The sequence below is a fragment of the Parus major genome, chromosome Z (genome assembly GCF_001522545.3).
Source record: "Parus major isolate Abel chromosome Z, Parus_major1.1, whole genome shotgun sequence".
Lineage (NCBI taxonomy): Eukaryota > Metazoa > Chordata > Aves > Passeriformes > Paridae > Parus > Parus major.
This window is the reverse complement of record NC_031799.1, coordinates 16,328,886-16,346,099: the sequence shown is the minus strand read 5'-3', so window position 1 is coordinate 16,346,099 and position 17,214 is coordinate 16,328,886. Positions and strand designations below refer to the sequence as shown.

At 37.7% G+C, this 17,214-nt stretch overlaps 1 protein-coding gene across 1 annotated transcript in view; it reads left to right on the top strand.

Moving 5' to 3' along the window:
* Nucleotides 1–6: 6 nt before the first annotated feature.
* Nucleotides 7–17,214, top strand: part of LOC107198392 (chondroitin sulfate proteoglycan 4-like) — a 36,573-nt gene continuing 19,365 nt past the window's right edge. Inside the window, exons 1-5 of the mRNA XM_015615398.1 lie at nt 7–24; nt 4,967–5,130; nt 5,723–9,283; nt 10,124–10,594; nt 11,393–11,569. Of these exons, the coding sequence (XP_015470884.1) occupies nt 5,002–5,130; nt 5,723–9,283; nt 10,124–10,594; nt 11,393–11,569 (4,338 nt within the window). The 5' untranslated portion in view covers nt 7–24; nt 4,967–5,001. The remainder of the gene's footprint in view (nt 25–4,966; nt 5,131–5,722; nt 9,284–10,123; nt 10,595–11,392; nt 11,570–17,214) is intronic.

The following is a 17,214-nucleotide window of genomic DNA, read 5'->3' as shown; positions in this document are numbered from 1 at the left end:
CCTCCGGCCGGCCCGCTCTCGCAGGTAGGGCCGTGGCGGGGGCCGGAAGGCACCTGCGCCCGCGGGGGAAGGGGCGGCCCGACCGCAGCCCCGGCGTCGGGGTTACTTGGAGCGCTAGAGCGACTTTTCGCCCGTGTTTTTGAGAAAGCAGCAGCCCGACGGGGAATGCCCCAGCCCGGCGGGGGCGGCGTGGGCCCCGTGCTCGGAACGGCAGCCGCAGCAGCCCCTTGGTCGGGAGCGGGGGCGGGCGGGCGGCGCAGGCGGCCGCACAGGTGGCGAGACAGCGGGCATTTTGTGAAGGCGTGGTGTCCTCTGCCTCTTATCATAACTGTAGCATGTCATGAGGAAAAGTGTTGAGGCATAAGCAAGAATATTCCCTGCAGTTCCTTCCCCTGCTCTGGCATGTGTGTGAACGAGTAGTCCCGATGATATGTATCAGCCAGCAGCTGCAGGTATCTGGGTTTCAGCTCTCTCGTGCCTGGCTTTGCAAGACATGCCAGTCACCTCACCAGTGGTGATGCTCGTTAAGGTGCAGCTCTTGGGTAGTCATCAAAACCACTGAAGCAGCCAAAAACTTGAGCTGCACATTCTGTTTCTTCTTGAGATGTAACTTGAAGTACATTGCAATTTGAGTTTAAAAGACTGGTAATAAAGTTTATTATTTTAATATATTTTAAAAACTATTAGATCAGCATGCAGTTGAAGAAGTGTAGTTTTTCATCCACTTTCACCCACCTTCTATCCCACACTGCAATCCCATGTGAGACAAACCAATCGTTATAACATTCTTTTTTTCATTTGGTAGTCAGTCTCTCTGATTGTGTGGCATCTGCTTCACTAGCTGAGAAGACTGGTTAGAAATGAACTCATATTTAATTGTAACCTTAAAAAAGTAGTTTTTACTTCTGAAGCTAATGAAGACATTAATAAAAGGATTAAATTAAGATACTGTAAATGAAGTACACCAATCATTCTATGAGATAATTTTGATATTTCAAAATATCAAAGTGATACTTTCATCAGTTTTGTGAGTGAAGACCCTGAAGCCAGAGTGGATGGAGGAATTTTTTTATTCCTCATAGAGATGTCTCAGACATGTCAGAGATGTAAGAAGATCTGAGTGCCACTGAAATGAGCAATCTCTAGTGATAGCAACATCGTTTTAAATGGCATGACAAAGGGTTTTATGGATATTACTCTTAATGGTGTTAGACCAAACAGTGCTTTAAGGCTGTCAGAGTAGTGTCCTCTGTCGTTGGCACTGCAGGCAGTGCAAGGCAAAGCCGATGATGCATTTCCAGACTACCTGGTAGGGACACATCGGCTGCTCTTAGGTGCACCAACCTGTGATGCTCTGCTTGAGCTGCCACCAAGCTGAGATTTGCTAGGCCATGTGGACTGATGTCACCACCAGGAGAACTTGTTAAAATTCAGCTGTCTTCATTTACTCTGGGTGCTGTTACAGCTGTAGTCTCACCCAGAGGAATCTAGCAAAAGGGAAGAAAACAGTTGAAGTCTGGGAAGGGAGTTCTTGTAGGCAGTGCGCTGAAATTAGGTTTTAAGTGGCTTTCTCAATTCTTCAGTTTTCAGTGAGTTTCTGTGAAAGAAACAAAAACCCCAATAATTATAAATTATTGTATATAATATTGTATATTATAGGTATGTTATTATTAAGTAATAGCAGCATTGTTAATTTCATGTTCAGTGCTTTAACTACAGAACTGTCTTTTATCTGAAAGTCAGAGAATGCTTTGGTTTGGAAGGGACCTTTAAACATTTTTCCTGGTGTTTTGTAAAGCATTTGTATATGCAACACAGGGATATTCTTCACTGTGTACATTTTAGGTGAGTGTAAGAGGCTTACACACACTGGTAGTGTTTGATTTACTCTCAAAATCTCACTAAATTTTACACTGAGAAAATGTGAATCAACCCTGAGGACTCCCTTTAGAATAATTGTTATACTTATAGGGCATTCCTAATGAATCTTTCTGCTTCCTTTTCCAGTTCCATTTCTCCTGTGTCTCTTATGTGCTGTTGATACCATCTGCTAGCAGCTTAGATAAGCTGAAAGAAGTGGAGGAATATTTTTTCATTATGAAGTGTCCTATTTTGCTTATTTGGAGTTTTTTTTCACCTCTCTCATTCTGCTGCGTTACTTCTGCTATTTGTCCTTGTAGCAAAGCTTCACTAACCCAGCTCCTGTTTTTGAAATATCAGTACCATATTTTGGAGAGCATAAGATTTGTAAGCAAGCCATATTATATATTCTGGTAGTGGTGATGTTTTTCAATCTTAACAGCCGAATTTGATATTATCTGTGATACAGCAAGTAATATGTAAAAAAAAGAGTATTAAAAATATTGTTCTGTCTAGCTGTAAAAGAAATCATGCCAAGGCACTGTAGGTGTTCTAAAATCTTGTTTACTGATCAGTGCTTACCTGCCCCACCTTCAGTGATGGATTCTGACTCTGAATAGTTTTATAGAAGGCAGAAGGTGTAACTTAGGTTTCTTTTTTTCTTTCTTTTCAGAAAATTCATATATAGTAAAAATATCAAAGTGTTGCCCAGTGGTACTCCACAAAAGATTGACTTTACAATTTCATTCTAGTTATTCTAGAATGCACTGAGTAATCTGTAATCTCTCTGCTTAATTTATTCCCCCAAAATCCAATGTATGAATTTAGCATACTAGAAAAAATTATAATTATTTAATCTATTTCCTGTCTTATTAGTTAGTCCTTGCTTATACTGGGGATTCACCTCTAGTTATGTTATTCCAATACTTGCTTTAAAGAGGATGTCTTTCTTTATTTATCCCACAGAATAACATTTTTATGTACAACAAAGGGCATAGGTCCTCTCAGTGTATAATTTTAATGTAAAGCCTGCAAGGTGTATTTGAGCTATTTGATGAAAACTCCTTTTGAACTGGAAGAAAACTGCTGGGGAAGAATTACTTTTTGTTCCACTTGGGATCAATTATTCTAGGCACAGTGGTGACTCTTTTTTTGGAAGAAATATGGGTGTTTCAGTAATGTAAAGATCTTTCCTGGGTTTCTCTGGGTAGTTGATTAACTTGCTATTACATAGTTATTGGCTATGGGGTTTACTGAAATCTTGTTCTTGGGGAAGCTATCTAGAACTCTTATATATCCTATAGCAAATTTTTAGATACTGTTACTGATTGCTATTTCATGAATGCGCTACTAAATGAAGTCTTTGATTTGCTACTCTGCACAGAATCCAGATCAGAGTCAGACTTAAATCCACACTTTATAAGAGTTGTCAGAGTGTATTAGATTAAGCAAGGGGACAGCTAATGTCGGAACTGGAACATTTAAACCTCAAAAGTCCTCTGCAGTAATGCTTGATTTTAAAATGAGAAAATTATTTCAAAATGAAGCTAAAAGCTGCAAAATAAATGTTTAACTGGTGTTGTTCTTACAAGCTGTATCCAAACACAGCTGAAAGCATCATAAACTTTGCCAGATGGAATTTGAAAATAGATATGTCTGAAAAAAAAAAAGGTCAAGGATCAGCTTGAAGGAATCAAAGCTTTTACTAAATCCTCTTTAAGTACATCAAGAACAAAAGCCCTGCAGAGGGTCTGTGCAGCCAGTTGATTAAGTGACTAGCATAAAAGAAGCACTCAGAAAGGGCATGACTACTGCAGAGAAGCTAAACTAAATGTCGTTTACTGCTAATTGGGAAGATTCCCAAACTGAAATTCATTTTTTGAGGTTGTGGCAGGGGAGGAGAGGGATTGACCTAAAAAAACTTGGTGATGAAATAACTTGCTTGCTAAGGGTTATATCTGATCTCATGCTTAAACTCCCTGGTACCTGGATGGTGGCGGATTTTATGCCACTATTTAAAACAAGAATTACCAGAGGATGTAAGCCTGACATCCATAACTGAAATGTACAATGGATAAAAGATGTGTGGGAAGGATCAATTTTGGAGGAGTCTATATGGTTTCTTTAAAGAGTTTTTTACAAATTTCATTGAGTTTTCTTGGTGGGGGGTGGGCAACGTCTCTAAGATTTAGACTTTCAAAAGAATTTTTATAAAGTTTGCTGCCAAAGGCTTTCTAGCATTCATTAGAGTGCAGGGCTTTGTATATTAAGTAGTTGATTAAATAGGAGGAGTGGTAGATGATTGATTTTTTTTTTTTTTTCTAATGTGTCAGAGGGAAGTTACCAACAGAATTTTAGAGGATTTGGTCTTAGGATCTGTGCTGTTCTGAATATAATAATGAGGATGGTAAAAGCAGTGAGCAGTTAAATGAGAGCTCTTACTGGTGTTACTATTACTCAGAGCAGAAAGAGGGGAGGAGACAATGAAGGAGGCTTGTACAGATCTGAGTGACTGGCCAACAGGATGGCAGGGCTGCTTGGAGGTTGTATACAGGAAACAAGAGGGCTGTTGTTCCTGAAATAGAAGGATGAAAACATCTGAAAATGACACAGGCAGGAGATTTGTGGGTCTTCTCTGCAGAGATGGCATAGATTGTGTCTGATGGAGACGTAAGAGCATATTGTAGATCAAAATGTTTCTGAAGAGAAACTAGAATACTTCAGAGAAAAATTCTGTGGCAGCTACAAAATACACTGGGTGTTACAAGCTCAGGAAAACATCTGAAACAAACAAACAAATGAAAATGAAGGAGTATTTGGAAGAAATTATTCAGTGTGACTGTCTGATTCTTACCATTCTCAGTCATCACTGTTGGAGTTAAGAAAACTGGACTGTATTTATCATTTGTCCATTCTGGTATGGCCATTGGGTTCTTATTAAATTGCTTGGACTGGTGAATTTGATAGTTGAGATTTATTTTCATTTGTACACGAATAAGTATATAGAAAATAATATAAATTGTTTACATATATTTAGGTATGAATAAGAAAAAAAAATTCGTGTGTGTGATTCATTTTCCTATTTATTTCCCTTTATTTCTTTCAGTATCATTTTATGGTGATAGCTTTGTGGAGCTGAACATGGCAGAAGCATCCCCTCAGACATCCTTACAGCTGCAGTTTCGAACAAGCAGGCCACAGGGACTGCTTTTTCTTGCAGCTGGGAAGACAGATTATTGTTTAATGGAGCTGCGCTCAGGATATGTACAAGTATGCTTTATAACTGTAGTTAAAAAATATGTGTAACCTGTATTGCTCAGAGTTTTTCTTAAGACTGTTATCTATATAAGATATCTAAACCAGTTTCTGTTTAAAGAAATGGAAAAGTCACTTAATATAATTGATAATTTCAAGTTATGGCTTTTATTTCTTACAATTATATCTCTATAGCCTTTGAGATGTCTAGATCTTAAAATCAAGATCATTTTGTTCAAAGCGTGAGGTTCAGTAAAGGCAAAATTTCAGACTTGATGATGTTAGCATTACAGAAAGTGCTTCAATCTGAGTAATTGTTTTTCTGCAAGGTAAATTCTTGAAAGGTCACTTTCAGTTGGGCTTTCAGGAGTTGTTGTTCTTAGCAGAACTGCAGAGGAGTCCATTTCTGCTTCTGCCGTTATTTAAATGTTTGTGATGGCAAGTAAACCCACACAGAATTTTAGTAGGATTTTATTTTTTGAATATATTTTGTAAATTATATGTTTAGTATGAAAATATATGGAAATTAATATATTAACTGTATATTAATGTATGATTGTGAAAAATATCACTTTAGTTTTGATAGTTAAAATTCTATCTCTTGCAGTTGAGAATTAACTTTGGTGTGGGAGAGCGAGTACTGCATTCTCAGCAAAGATCTCAGCTGAATGATTTGGCTTGGCACCTGGTTGAACTACATCATGAACAAGACAATGTCACATTGGTAATTGATAAACATGATAAAATGAGTGCAAAAATGCCTGGAGTTCTTTATGAATTAAACATTGATTATGGATTCTACATAGGTGGTACTGGTAAACTTGATGTTCCCTACCTTTTTGGAGCACTACCCAGTTTCCGAGGATGCATTGATGGTGTGTCATTCAATCAGTTAGACATTCTGATGCCTCTGAGACCTTCTCCTGGCTTCAAAAACATCCATGAAGTTTCAGTGGGGTGCAGTGATGAATTCTTTGCAGGTGAAGAAGAGCCCATTAGTTTCTTCAGTTCCAGGTCCTATATTTCTTTCCCATCATGGAATGTGGACGACGTGGGAATCTTTGAGTATTCTTTACAAACCTCAGCTGCACGTGGCTTGCTGCTTTACCACCCTGGGCAAGCAGGAGATTTCATTGCAATGGAAATGGAAGATGGTTTAATTAAAGCTTACGTTGGAAAACATAAAAGTAGAACCCATATTTCTTCTCGTAGGTCAGTCAGTGATAGTCGTTGGCATTACATCAAATTGAAATTTACTTCAGAATATTTGCAGCTAACATTGGATGAAGAAACTGTGAAAAAGTCATTACCTCCCCAGAGTAAGCTGCCCCTTCTGAAGGGATCCTTCTTTGTAGGTGGTGTAGATGACAGCATACGATCAGAAGTGATTAAATTAATCTCAGTATCTGGGAAGTATGCCAGAGGTGGATCCTTTAAAGGCTGCTTAAGTAACCTGAAAACCAATTCAGAAAAGAAATCACTGAAGAATGTTCTAGTAACTAAGGACATTTCAGCTGGATGTGAAATGCAGAATTCTTTTAAAACAAGTCTTTCTTTAGAGATGGTTGTAAAGAAACCTCCTGTGGAAGCAGCTCCTGCATTTGCCATTTCCCATGAAAGCTCAGTTTCTCTGGGCAAGGAAGACAAAAACCACTTTTTAGTTCTGAGTGACTTGTTTGTGCTGGAGGGTGAGCAAGCTTCACTTGAATCTAAGCATATTAAAGTTATCTTAGACTTTCAGAAATTAGGAATTAATCAGTCACAAGTTATTTTTGATATAAAGGAACCACCCTCTCATGGACACTTGAAACTGAATGTTGAACCATTGCAAGAGGTAAATATATTTACTCTGCAGGATGTGTGGCAAGGGAAGGTTCTGTATGTCCATGATGGCTCTGAGGACACTTATGATTATTTTAATTTCTCCATTTCTACCAGCAGTGAGAAGACTGTGTCTCCGTATTTGCAAGGAAATGAGCAGCATATGTTTGCCATTACTGTTACTCCAATAAATGATGCACCTGAGATCATACTTCCAGAGGGAAACTTGCTTCTTCTCCTAGAGAACTCAAAGAAACGTTTGACTAATGACCTGATAAAAGTTCTAGATAACGATACGGATTCTGTGGATCTCATACTTTCTGTGCTTGGAAATTTGAATGCAGATGCAGGATTTTTAGAACACTCAAGGCACCCTGGAAAAGCTATCACTACTTTTTCTAATGAGGATTTAAACAAAGGCACTATTTTCTTTGTTCACACAGGTGTCAAGAACTCAAGGATTGTTCTCAGGGCAAGTGATGGTGAGAAGGTGAGCAACACTGTTGTGCTACGTGTCATGGCAGTTCCTTTGGATTATAGAATTGTCAATAACTCAGGAATAAATCTCCTCCAAGGTGTTACAGCTCTTATAAGACCTAGGCATCTGGCAGTTGAAACAAATGCTGTCCTCCAGGAGCTGGAGATATGGTATGAGATCACAGAACCACCTCACTTTGGTCAGATCCAAAGGCAGCATTCAAAGGGGGTATGGAAGCAAGTCAACTCTTTTTCTCAACGCTCTCTGCAGCGCAGCCGGGTGAGATACTGTAGCACTTTTAAAGATATTCAGCTTGAAAATGTTGAGGACCAGTTTAAGTTCAAAGTTAGCGTAGGAAACAGAATCAGTGAAGAGCACACATTTCCAATCAAAGTGAAATGGTTAAGGTACAGTCTAGTGAAATATGCTCCTCTAGAAATTGAAAACTCAAAAAAGAAGTACTTGAATTCTGATAATCTTTTTGCTATGATTGCAGATCTAGAAATACCTCAAGATGAGCTTAATTTCAAACTTCTGTCCCTACCAAAGAATGGACAGATACTGCTTAATGACCAGCCTTTGAAAAAATATTCATTCTTTAGCCAAAAAGATATTACTGATCGAAAAGTGGCATATGAATTAATCAACCAGTACCATGAAGACTATGATTCATTTAGATTTCTCATTTCTACAAAGTATCTGGATTCAAATTTCTATGACTTTGAAGTCTACATCAAATCAGATTTCAGAAACATTATTTTGACTAACAATGGCCTTAATGTTACAGAAGGGGAAGGAGAATTAATAACAAGCATGAAATTGTTTGTGCAAACGCCAGATAATAAAACTTTCCAATATGAAATTATACAGTTTCCTAAGCATGGGAAATTAAAACTTAGCAATTTTTCTGGTTCATTCGAGAATAATGGCAATCTTACAACTTTCACAAATAAAGATATAACTGATAAGTACCTTATGTATGTGCATGATGATTCTGAGACTATGTTTGATGAATTTCTTGTCAGAGCTTCCAGCAAGGAGTTGGGAAAGGGGACAAACTTTGATCCAGAAGTAGAACCTTTGTCAGTAGAAATCAGATTCTATATTTCTATCCAGCTGAAGAATGATGAGAAACCAGTTCGCATAATAGACAAGATTTTTGACATAGTGAGGAATGGGCAGCGATTATTAACTTTGGCAGATCTTTGCTATCATGATCCTGATTCTGATTTTGATGATGGACAGTTGCTGTATACTAGACGTGGTATTTCCAATGGGGACTTGGTGCTAACAAATGATACTTTGCATAGACTCTACCAATTCAAACAAGTGGACCTGGAGCAGAAGCAAGTCCTGTTTATACACCATGGTGCAGATTTTGGGCGTTTTGTGCTGTTTGTGACAGATGGAAAGCACTATACTTCCTTGCTTCTGGAAGTTAATGCCACCGATCCTTACGTTAGGTTGGCAAATAATACAGGATTGTTGATTCAAAAAGGAAAAGAAGAAACTGTTTCAACAGCTAACCTAAGTGCTATTACAAACCAAGACATAAGAAATGATCATGAGCTTACATATGAGATACTCTCATTCCCAAAATATGGAAGAATATATGTGAATAATATATTAATGGATTCTTTTACTCAGCTTGATCTGATAAAGGGGCATGTAACCTACAGACATGATGACAGCAGCAACCTTTTTGACACATTTAACTTTACAGTCCGTGCTGGAGATGTCCATCTGGATGCTGGACTACAGGTTCGGATATATTTGGAAAGTCATCAGCAGCCACCAAGGATTGTGAACAAAAACAGTCTTTTGGTCGAAGAAGGAAAACCAGTTAAAATCAGTAAAGGAAAACTGCAAGTAGGTTAACCATGTTGTCCATTCCTCCTTGTAGCAAGTTTTCCTCACTTATTTTAGTCATTGCAGTGTCTTTAGTTTGTGTCTTCTTTAACTCCTTTTGATTACCACTAATATGACTGTATTCTGGGTGCTAAGTTCAGGAGAAACTGGCACTAGCAAGCTTCCGTTTTTAGGAAAGAAAAAATGATTATGTTAAAGAAAATTACTTCCCATAGTCTTTGACTCTTACATATTGGTGCTTAAGAAAATTATCATTTAGGGATTCTGCATATATGTATATATTTGTTTTAGAGTAATGATTATTGTATTCCATGTAATATTCTTAATAGAACTAGTGAGAAGTGCCAAGGAAGAAAGGGTTTTGTTTGGTTTGATTTGGAGCTAGCCCAGTTAAAATTGTTTGAGAGTTACATCCAGAATTTTCAAGTCACAAACCTGAGGCCATTTCTATTTGAGTAATTCTTCCCTACTCAGGTTTTGTGCATAGCCTTCCAGTAACCACCGTGAGAGGGCTCTGGCTGCACGTTGCTGAAATTGTGACTTTCTTGTTTCAGGCAGGGATCTATAGGTGTGAGGCCAGTAGTTAATTATGCAATGAAAAGTTCTTTTTCAAAACTTACAGAACATATTTGGGGTTACAAAATGGCTCCCATGCCACTATTATTTAATGTGTGTCTGTTTAAAGTATTGTATTGTTTTGGGAACTGTGTGACCCATCTAAGAAGTGCCAGTTTAGTTAGATACACAATCCCAGAATTAAACGTGAAAAATGCAGAAGAGAATTATAGAATTTCTCCCCCTTCCATTTGAATAATTTTGGGATATGTTCTTAAATTTAAGGTTGTTCATGAAAATAGTTCTCCATCTGAGATTGTGTTCACAGTAAGACAGCTTCCAGTACATGGATACATTCGGAAGTTTTCCTCAGAAGAAGGTTATCTCAGTTCTGACCAAAGGCCAGCTTTGAGCTTCACACAGCAAGATGTCAACGAGGGCAAAGTTCAGTATGTGCAGACAGTTTCTCACCAACTAGATGACCATTTTTTTCTGGATGTGACCAATGGTTTCAGAACAATGAGTGGAATAGAGATCTCTGTAGACATCATCCCCAGAATGATTCCACTGGAAGTACAGAACTTTACAGTGCTTGAAGGGGGCTCAAAAGCCCTGGTGGAAGACTACCTAAAAATTTCTAGTAGACACTTTGCAGGACTCAGCTGTGAATTCATTTTAACTGAGCAGCCAAAACATGGGTATGTTGAAAACTCTCGTGTTCCTGGAATAAAATTAGCCACATTTACCACAAAACAGGTAATGCCTTTAGATCGTCTTGGATGTAGTCTTAATCAATTACTTGCTTTGCTGAAAGCTGTGGAATTTTGTGGGAGGTGGTGAGATACATGAGTTTGAGCTTTATTCTGGCCTTGATTTGAAGATCCTTGTACTATTTCTAGCTGGTCATTTGAAGTGGGGGGGGAGATTGCCTTGTTATGGTGAACTCCACTACTTCCTTGGTTTCACTATTGGCACAGGCTAATATAGCTGTAGACACAGGAGACTGATGGGCCACTCACATTCAGGCAGAGTTGTAGATATTCTGGAAATGTGAGACTGTGGTTGCGTTTTGAAAAGACCAGAGGAAAAGGTATGTAGAACAAGCAGAAAAGTGAAAAAGGAGAAATTTTTTAGGTAATTTCTTTGCTCACAGCCAGCCTGTGTATTGCACAATGTGCTAATTTTCAATCATTTAGCTCCAAGAAGCAAAATAGTATTGTAGGTCACCATCACCTAGCACTGTGTTCAGTTTATAGATTCCGGGAAATGTTGTTAAATATAGTGGGGTTGGATTTCCATTTTTCCTTCAGGAGGAAGGGAGAATGCCAAGACTGGCAAGATATACTGGCTAGAGGAATGGACAGATGAGCAATAAAATTTACTGTTGTCAATGGAGTGAAGATAGAGGTACAATTCGATATTATAGCATAAACAAAGTTTTAGAAGTCATAAAATATTTGTGCAATAAATACAGAGCCATGACTAGGATATTTTTCAATGTGACATTAATTTTCTTCTAGCCTCTTTAGTTCTTCAGCTTGTTATATTTTTCAGGTGGAACAAGAATTAATCTACTATGTTCATGATGACAGTGAAGAACTGATGGACAGTTTTACTATTATAGTAAATAACACGGAATTGTGGAAACAAAGTTTACCCCAAACTCTGTTTGTAACTGTTACTGCAGTAAATGATGAAGCTCCAGTTGTAAAATTAAACAGAATTCTTCAGGTATGTTTGTCAACATTTTGAAGTGTTAAAATTGATTCCATTAATTCTGATGCTATTTAATGCACCTTCATTAACTGACTATTAGGTTTGCATCTGGTAGTAGAGTCAGTGTAATATGTGGTAGTCCTTGGATTTAGAGAATTAATGCTAATGAAAGGAGGCAGTACATAGATTATTTGTATTTAGGAAGATTTTAGGCATGGAGAGCTCTTTTGGATGTTGTAAGGTTTATCTAGAAGGCTGAATGGGCATTCTTTTAATCTTAAAGTTACATAAAGTTTTTTTTGACTGATGTAGGGCTTGTGAGGGTGGATCACGTGCACCTGGATGGTTGTTACGTTTTTGTATTGTTTGCTGTGATGTCTTGAGGGCTGCAACTGAACATGTTACTTAGAAAAGTACCAAGATGAGAATGCCAGTTTTTCACTATTGTATTTGCACAGCCTTCCAACCCTATGCTTTTTTCCATGAAGTGCACTAAAGGGTCAGACCTCCTAACTACTTTCTACTGCCTGCTCCTGCCCAGATGTGCAAGTGCGATGCGACAAGAGAAAATTTATTATGTGTTGGGTATTTCTTACAGAAAACAAGAGTGTTGCCCTTTTCAAAAGTTGAAAATAATATAATGCAATCTGTGAAAATCTAGGGTCATCAAAATATTAGTCCAATCACTGAAGCTATTACTGTGTGATACTGTGAGCTAGGAAAAAACATGTTGACTTTTTTCTAACTGCCTTCCCACCAGAAAATCCTGAAGAAAATATTAAACTTGTTGACTGATACTACCTTTAGCTCTTAATAACCATAGCTCACTTTTTAATCTACTGATCTTTGAAAAGCTACCTACTGCTACAGAAGTGACTACTGTCACTTTAGTTCCAGTGCATTTTCAGATTGATTAATTAATTTGTTTATTTATACTATTTAAACCAGGACATATCTGTATAGTACTTGTTTGTGTTATGATAGCACTCAATAACCAGAACCATTTTAGTAAAGACACTGTGCCCAAAAAGCCCCTATGTGTAAAAACTTCCAATCTGAGATCTGATGAGTAAAAACAAATTAAGTGACTCCAAAAATCAAGATGAAAATATGGGTCAGCTAATGAACCTGTGGTCACAGTAAACCAGCTGGAAGACATTAAGTCAGAGAAGGTATTTGGGAATTGGCTTGAAAGAAGCTGAGCAGGGTATTTTGAGGCTGCAATCATTCCCAGTGCTCTGTGACGCAGTTTATAAGTGGGTGGTAGCAAAACATGCATTTAATTTTATGTAGGTAGTTGTGTGTTGGAGAGGGAGAGTGTTTTACTCTAAAGATGATTATAACCTTGTGTTGTGTAATAGCCTTTTCACTTGAGAAAATACATAATTTTTAAACTAGCTGTAGTGGTAGTATTGTGCAGCTTCACAGTGGCAGCAGTTAATCTGCAGATGCCCACAACAGAAGATATCCTGCCCTGTGCAGAGACTGGTGGCAGAAAGGCAGACTGCCTTCACAAACATTTGGGTGGTATGGAGCAAAATCTTCCCTGGTTGAAGTAATTACAGTGGTACTCTACAGACATCAGCACAGAATGCAGTCATTTCTGCATAGTCACAGAGAAGAGAGCACAGTGTCTAGTCAAGTTTTTCTGGGTCTCTATTCTGGTACATTGCTGGCATTAAAATGTTGGCTTTGAGCTGCTGAAATTATTAACAGAACTAAGGCTTTGCAGTGTGCTGCAATGCAGCTTATGTATTTTTCTAAAAATATTTGAATCTGGTTTTCCCAAGAGCAGAGATAGCTAAAGCATTACCTACCCACAGTTTGTCCTCTCTACTGGGGAGGCAGTCTGTGTACTAGAACCAGGATGCTGCCTTTGTGCCTGTGGTTTTGCTAGTCATGTACAAGCTATTGTTGAAAAGTCAAGTTTGTGTTTGTTGAGAGTAGCTGTGAACATGTACACATATGGTGGATTCATGTACATTCTAAAACAAATCTGGCAGTCAGGTTATGTGCTGTGAGGAATACAGTGAGATGATTCTTCCTCAAATCAAACTTTCATATCCTCAGTAGAAATGGGTTTTTCTTAGTCCTGATAAATATTGAGATGAGATGGGCATTTCTGTATAGGGTGATTTCTGTGTAGGCACCATGCTGTGGCCGAACAGCCAGTGCTCCTCAAGAATGTTGCTAATGCTATCGAATAACAGACAATGTTGCTTTTAAAACTCAGTAACTCTTTTAGCTATTTTGTAAGGTAAAATATACAAAAGTATAAAATGACTATGTACTGTGGAAACTGAAGTCCAGTAGAACTGTTTGAGTTGACTGAAGTTTAGGATCTCGGAAATTTTGCAGATCGCAATATAAAGAGCCAGAAACAAATGCTGAATGATTAAAAAAATTAAGGTAGGATATGGTTGCTGAGAAGTAGTTTTTGTGAAGAGGTGCTTTATGTGGCAAATGGTGGTGGTATGGGCATATGGAAGTTAATTTTGGCCTTTGTCATGGGCCTCTGTCCAAATGCAAGAAACTATTGGGCATGTGCACAAATGCTGAATGAGTCTAACTCTAGCTTCCTCACTTCAGAGACATCCATAACATCCCTTCTTCAAACAGCCTTGTCTGTTGCTATCAATGTTATGAGCACCACAGGGGGACTTTGAGGGTGACAGACAGCCATTTTGGGAGTTTTTCCCTGCTTTTTCTCTAGGAAGTGGAAGTAAATGAGGGTTTAAGGGGTTTTGGTTTTTTGGTTTGGTTTTTTTTTTTCTTTCCTCTGGCTCAGAATTTATAACATAACATCTGAGATACAAATAATTTTACCATCCTGAGAGCTTCTGTAATGCATATAATTTTAATCCTTTCCATTGCAGCAAATTAATGAGATGTATTTTTATTTAGAAACTTAAATTATCAGCATTTAGGTACAATTTTTTAAAATGTCCACAGGTTCAATGGACATTTGTTTTTTCTGGAATGGGAATGGGTAAAGGAAATAGGATGTTTTGAAGAAAATCACTATACTGGCATTATATGCTGCAATTATATGTGCTTAAATACATGGGTAGCAATGCTATGAAATGACTGTATTCTCCTGTTGCCACAAGAGGGCTGTATTTTCCTGGAATTAGGTTTTTTAAAAAAACACAAATTTAAACTGATTATTTTTGTTGTTTTCTCTGAATTGCTCTCTAAAGTGTGGAAATGTGAATACAGAGTTTCTGATAGGATATGTGGCATGCTTAGCTGATACTGATGAGATGAATCCTGTAAGTAGAGCAGAATAAATTATTTCACATCAGCAAGGTCATGAACCTCTTTTTGGACTATGCCTGTGGAATATGTTAGACACATGAAAAATCAGTGTCATGCTGCATCCGAGAAGTTCAAATACAGTTTTCATGGTACTCTTCATGGAGATTTTGATCTCAGATATGAAAAATAAGGTGCTTGTACAATTCTAGCTGTGTTTGCTTTCCAATGATTCTTTTCAGCTCTTAGATCTCTTTTCATTCCTTGAGGATCATGTTGCCGGCCATGTATAGTACTTAAAAAGCATTAAGTGGTAGTGTGCTGGGATAGCAGAATTAAATACTGACATTATAGAACTTTTTTCTATAATTAGAAATTTTAATTCTTCTTTCCTTTAGTAAAGAAAATAATCTGAAAGTTAGTAATTTTTAATCACATATGTCCATTATAATTTCTTTTATTTTTGCATACTCTGTATGTGACCTTTTATTTTCTTCATAGAATAATCTATGCATCTACTGAGATGAATTAAAAGGTCTCAGTACAATACACATGACAGTGATGTGCTTATTTGGTGCCACTCACTAAGTAATTCTGTGCACAAGTTAGTTGTTGGTCTGTGTCATAAGTTAAAAAAACCTCAAACCTCTTCTGATTAAAAAAAAAAATTGAACATGATTTCCATAGCACATATTTTGTGACACAATGTAGAATGAAATCTTTCCTCTGTTGAAGTGCAGTGGCAAAATTTCAGTTTCTTTAAAGGCCTTCTTTCATGGTTCATTTTAAAAAGAAGAACTAATACTTAGTGAATTGTGATTGCTGATTTTAGGCTTTGACAGAGTTGAAGTGCCCTTCATTAAAGATCATTTGTCCTCTTCAACCACTTGGTGTGATGTTACTACCAGATATTTATTATTTGTACTAAGACCCTAGGAAGACAGGAAGGAATGATGCAGTGTGTGTTTTGAAGCTCAAGCTGAGATATTTAAAGGTTTAGACTCTTAAGATTTTACTCTACATTATAAATTGTGCATGGAAATAATTGATACTGATATAATGAATATTTTAAGAATTGCACTTCATGTTGAGATAAATATGTATTGATCTTTGTTAGCACTTTTTTTCTCTACTTCCAAGTATATATAGCAGAGATGAAGAACAAAATGAGCCATTGCTTATCCTTTCTGAACAAGAAATTATCCAGTAGGATAGGAACGAAACCCAGAGAGCAGTCCTTTCTGCTTGAAATAAGGGACCTTAAAGATCATCTAAAGGACCTTCAAAATCATCCCATGTGCAGGGACACCCCCCACTAGACCAGGCTGCTCAAACCTGGCTTTGAACACTGCCAGGATAGGGCAATCCATAACTTCCCTGGGCAGCCTGTTCCAGTATCTCAGCATCCTCAAAGTAATTTCCCCTCTTTCAGTGTGTGTCCATTCCTCCTTGCCCTGTCATTCCAGTTCCTGTCAGAGAATCCCTCTCCCTGTGTACCCTTTCAGATACTGGAAGGTGTCTTTGAGGTCCCCACACAGCCGTCTCTTCTCCAGGCTGAACAACCTCCATTTTCTCAGCCTGACTTTCAGAAGAGGTGCTCCAGGCCTTTGATCAATCTCGTGGCCCTCCTCTGGAACTGGACTTAGAATGTGCTCCAGATCCAGATTTACTAGAAATAAATAATGGTTTTTATACCATCTTTCTAAAAACTAGTTAACTATTTTTTCTGTGATCGTAACCTTGCAAAATGGTAGGCAGATTTTGGAGGCATTGGTTGTTTAATCTTCCACTGGACTGAGCATCTCTGGGTTTTTTAGTGCTCTAAAAAAGGGTCTTTAGTGCATTTTTCTAGAAGAAAATTATGCAGCTTCAAGAAAGTTCAATTTGTGTTAGAGTTTGTGCTGTCCCCAGGCTGTTTTTCTTTTATCTCTTCTGCTGGTGAAAGTAGAGCATATTCAATGCCTTATCTGGTGTGAAATACATGACACTAATATTCATGTGTATGTGTTGGAAAGCATCTCCTTGACTCAGTGATCATAATACAGTTTTTGTTGTAAGAGTTTATATACTGCTTGACAAATAGAGCACTTGTGCTCCAACTGTCTGAAACTCTTAACTGGTGTAGGGTGTGTTTGCTTGTATTATTTCAAGGTCTTGTATTTTGCAAAAAAATTGCCAGAATGAGCTATGCCAGTTTGTGATCAGATGTTTGGATGGATAGTAAGGAAACATGTTACAATTGCTAGTGTTGCACAGCACAAATCCTTATTCTTCCTTTTTCTTGGAGTCATGTGTCATTTGCCCCCATCCCACATCTCCTGCTATCCCAATTGTCTTTTGTGTATATTTTATTTTATTTTATTTTATTTTATTTTATTTTATTTTATTTTATTTTATTTTATTTT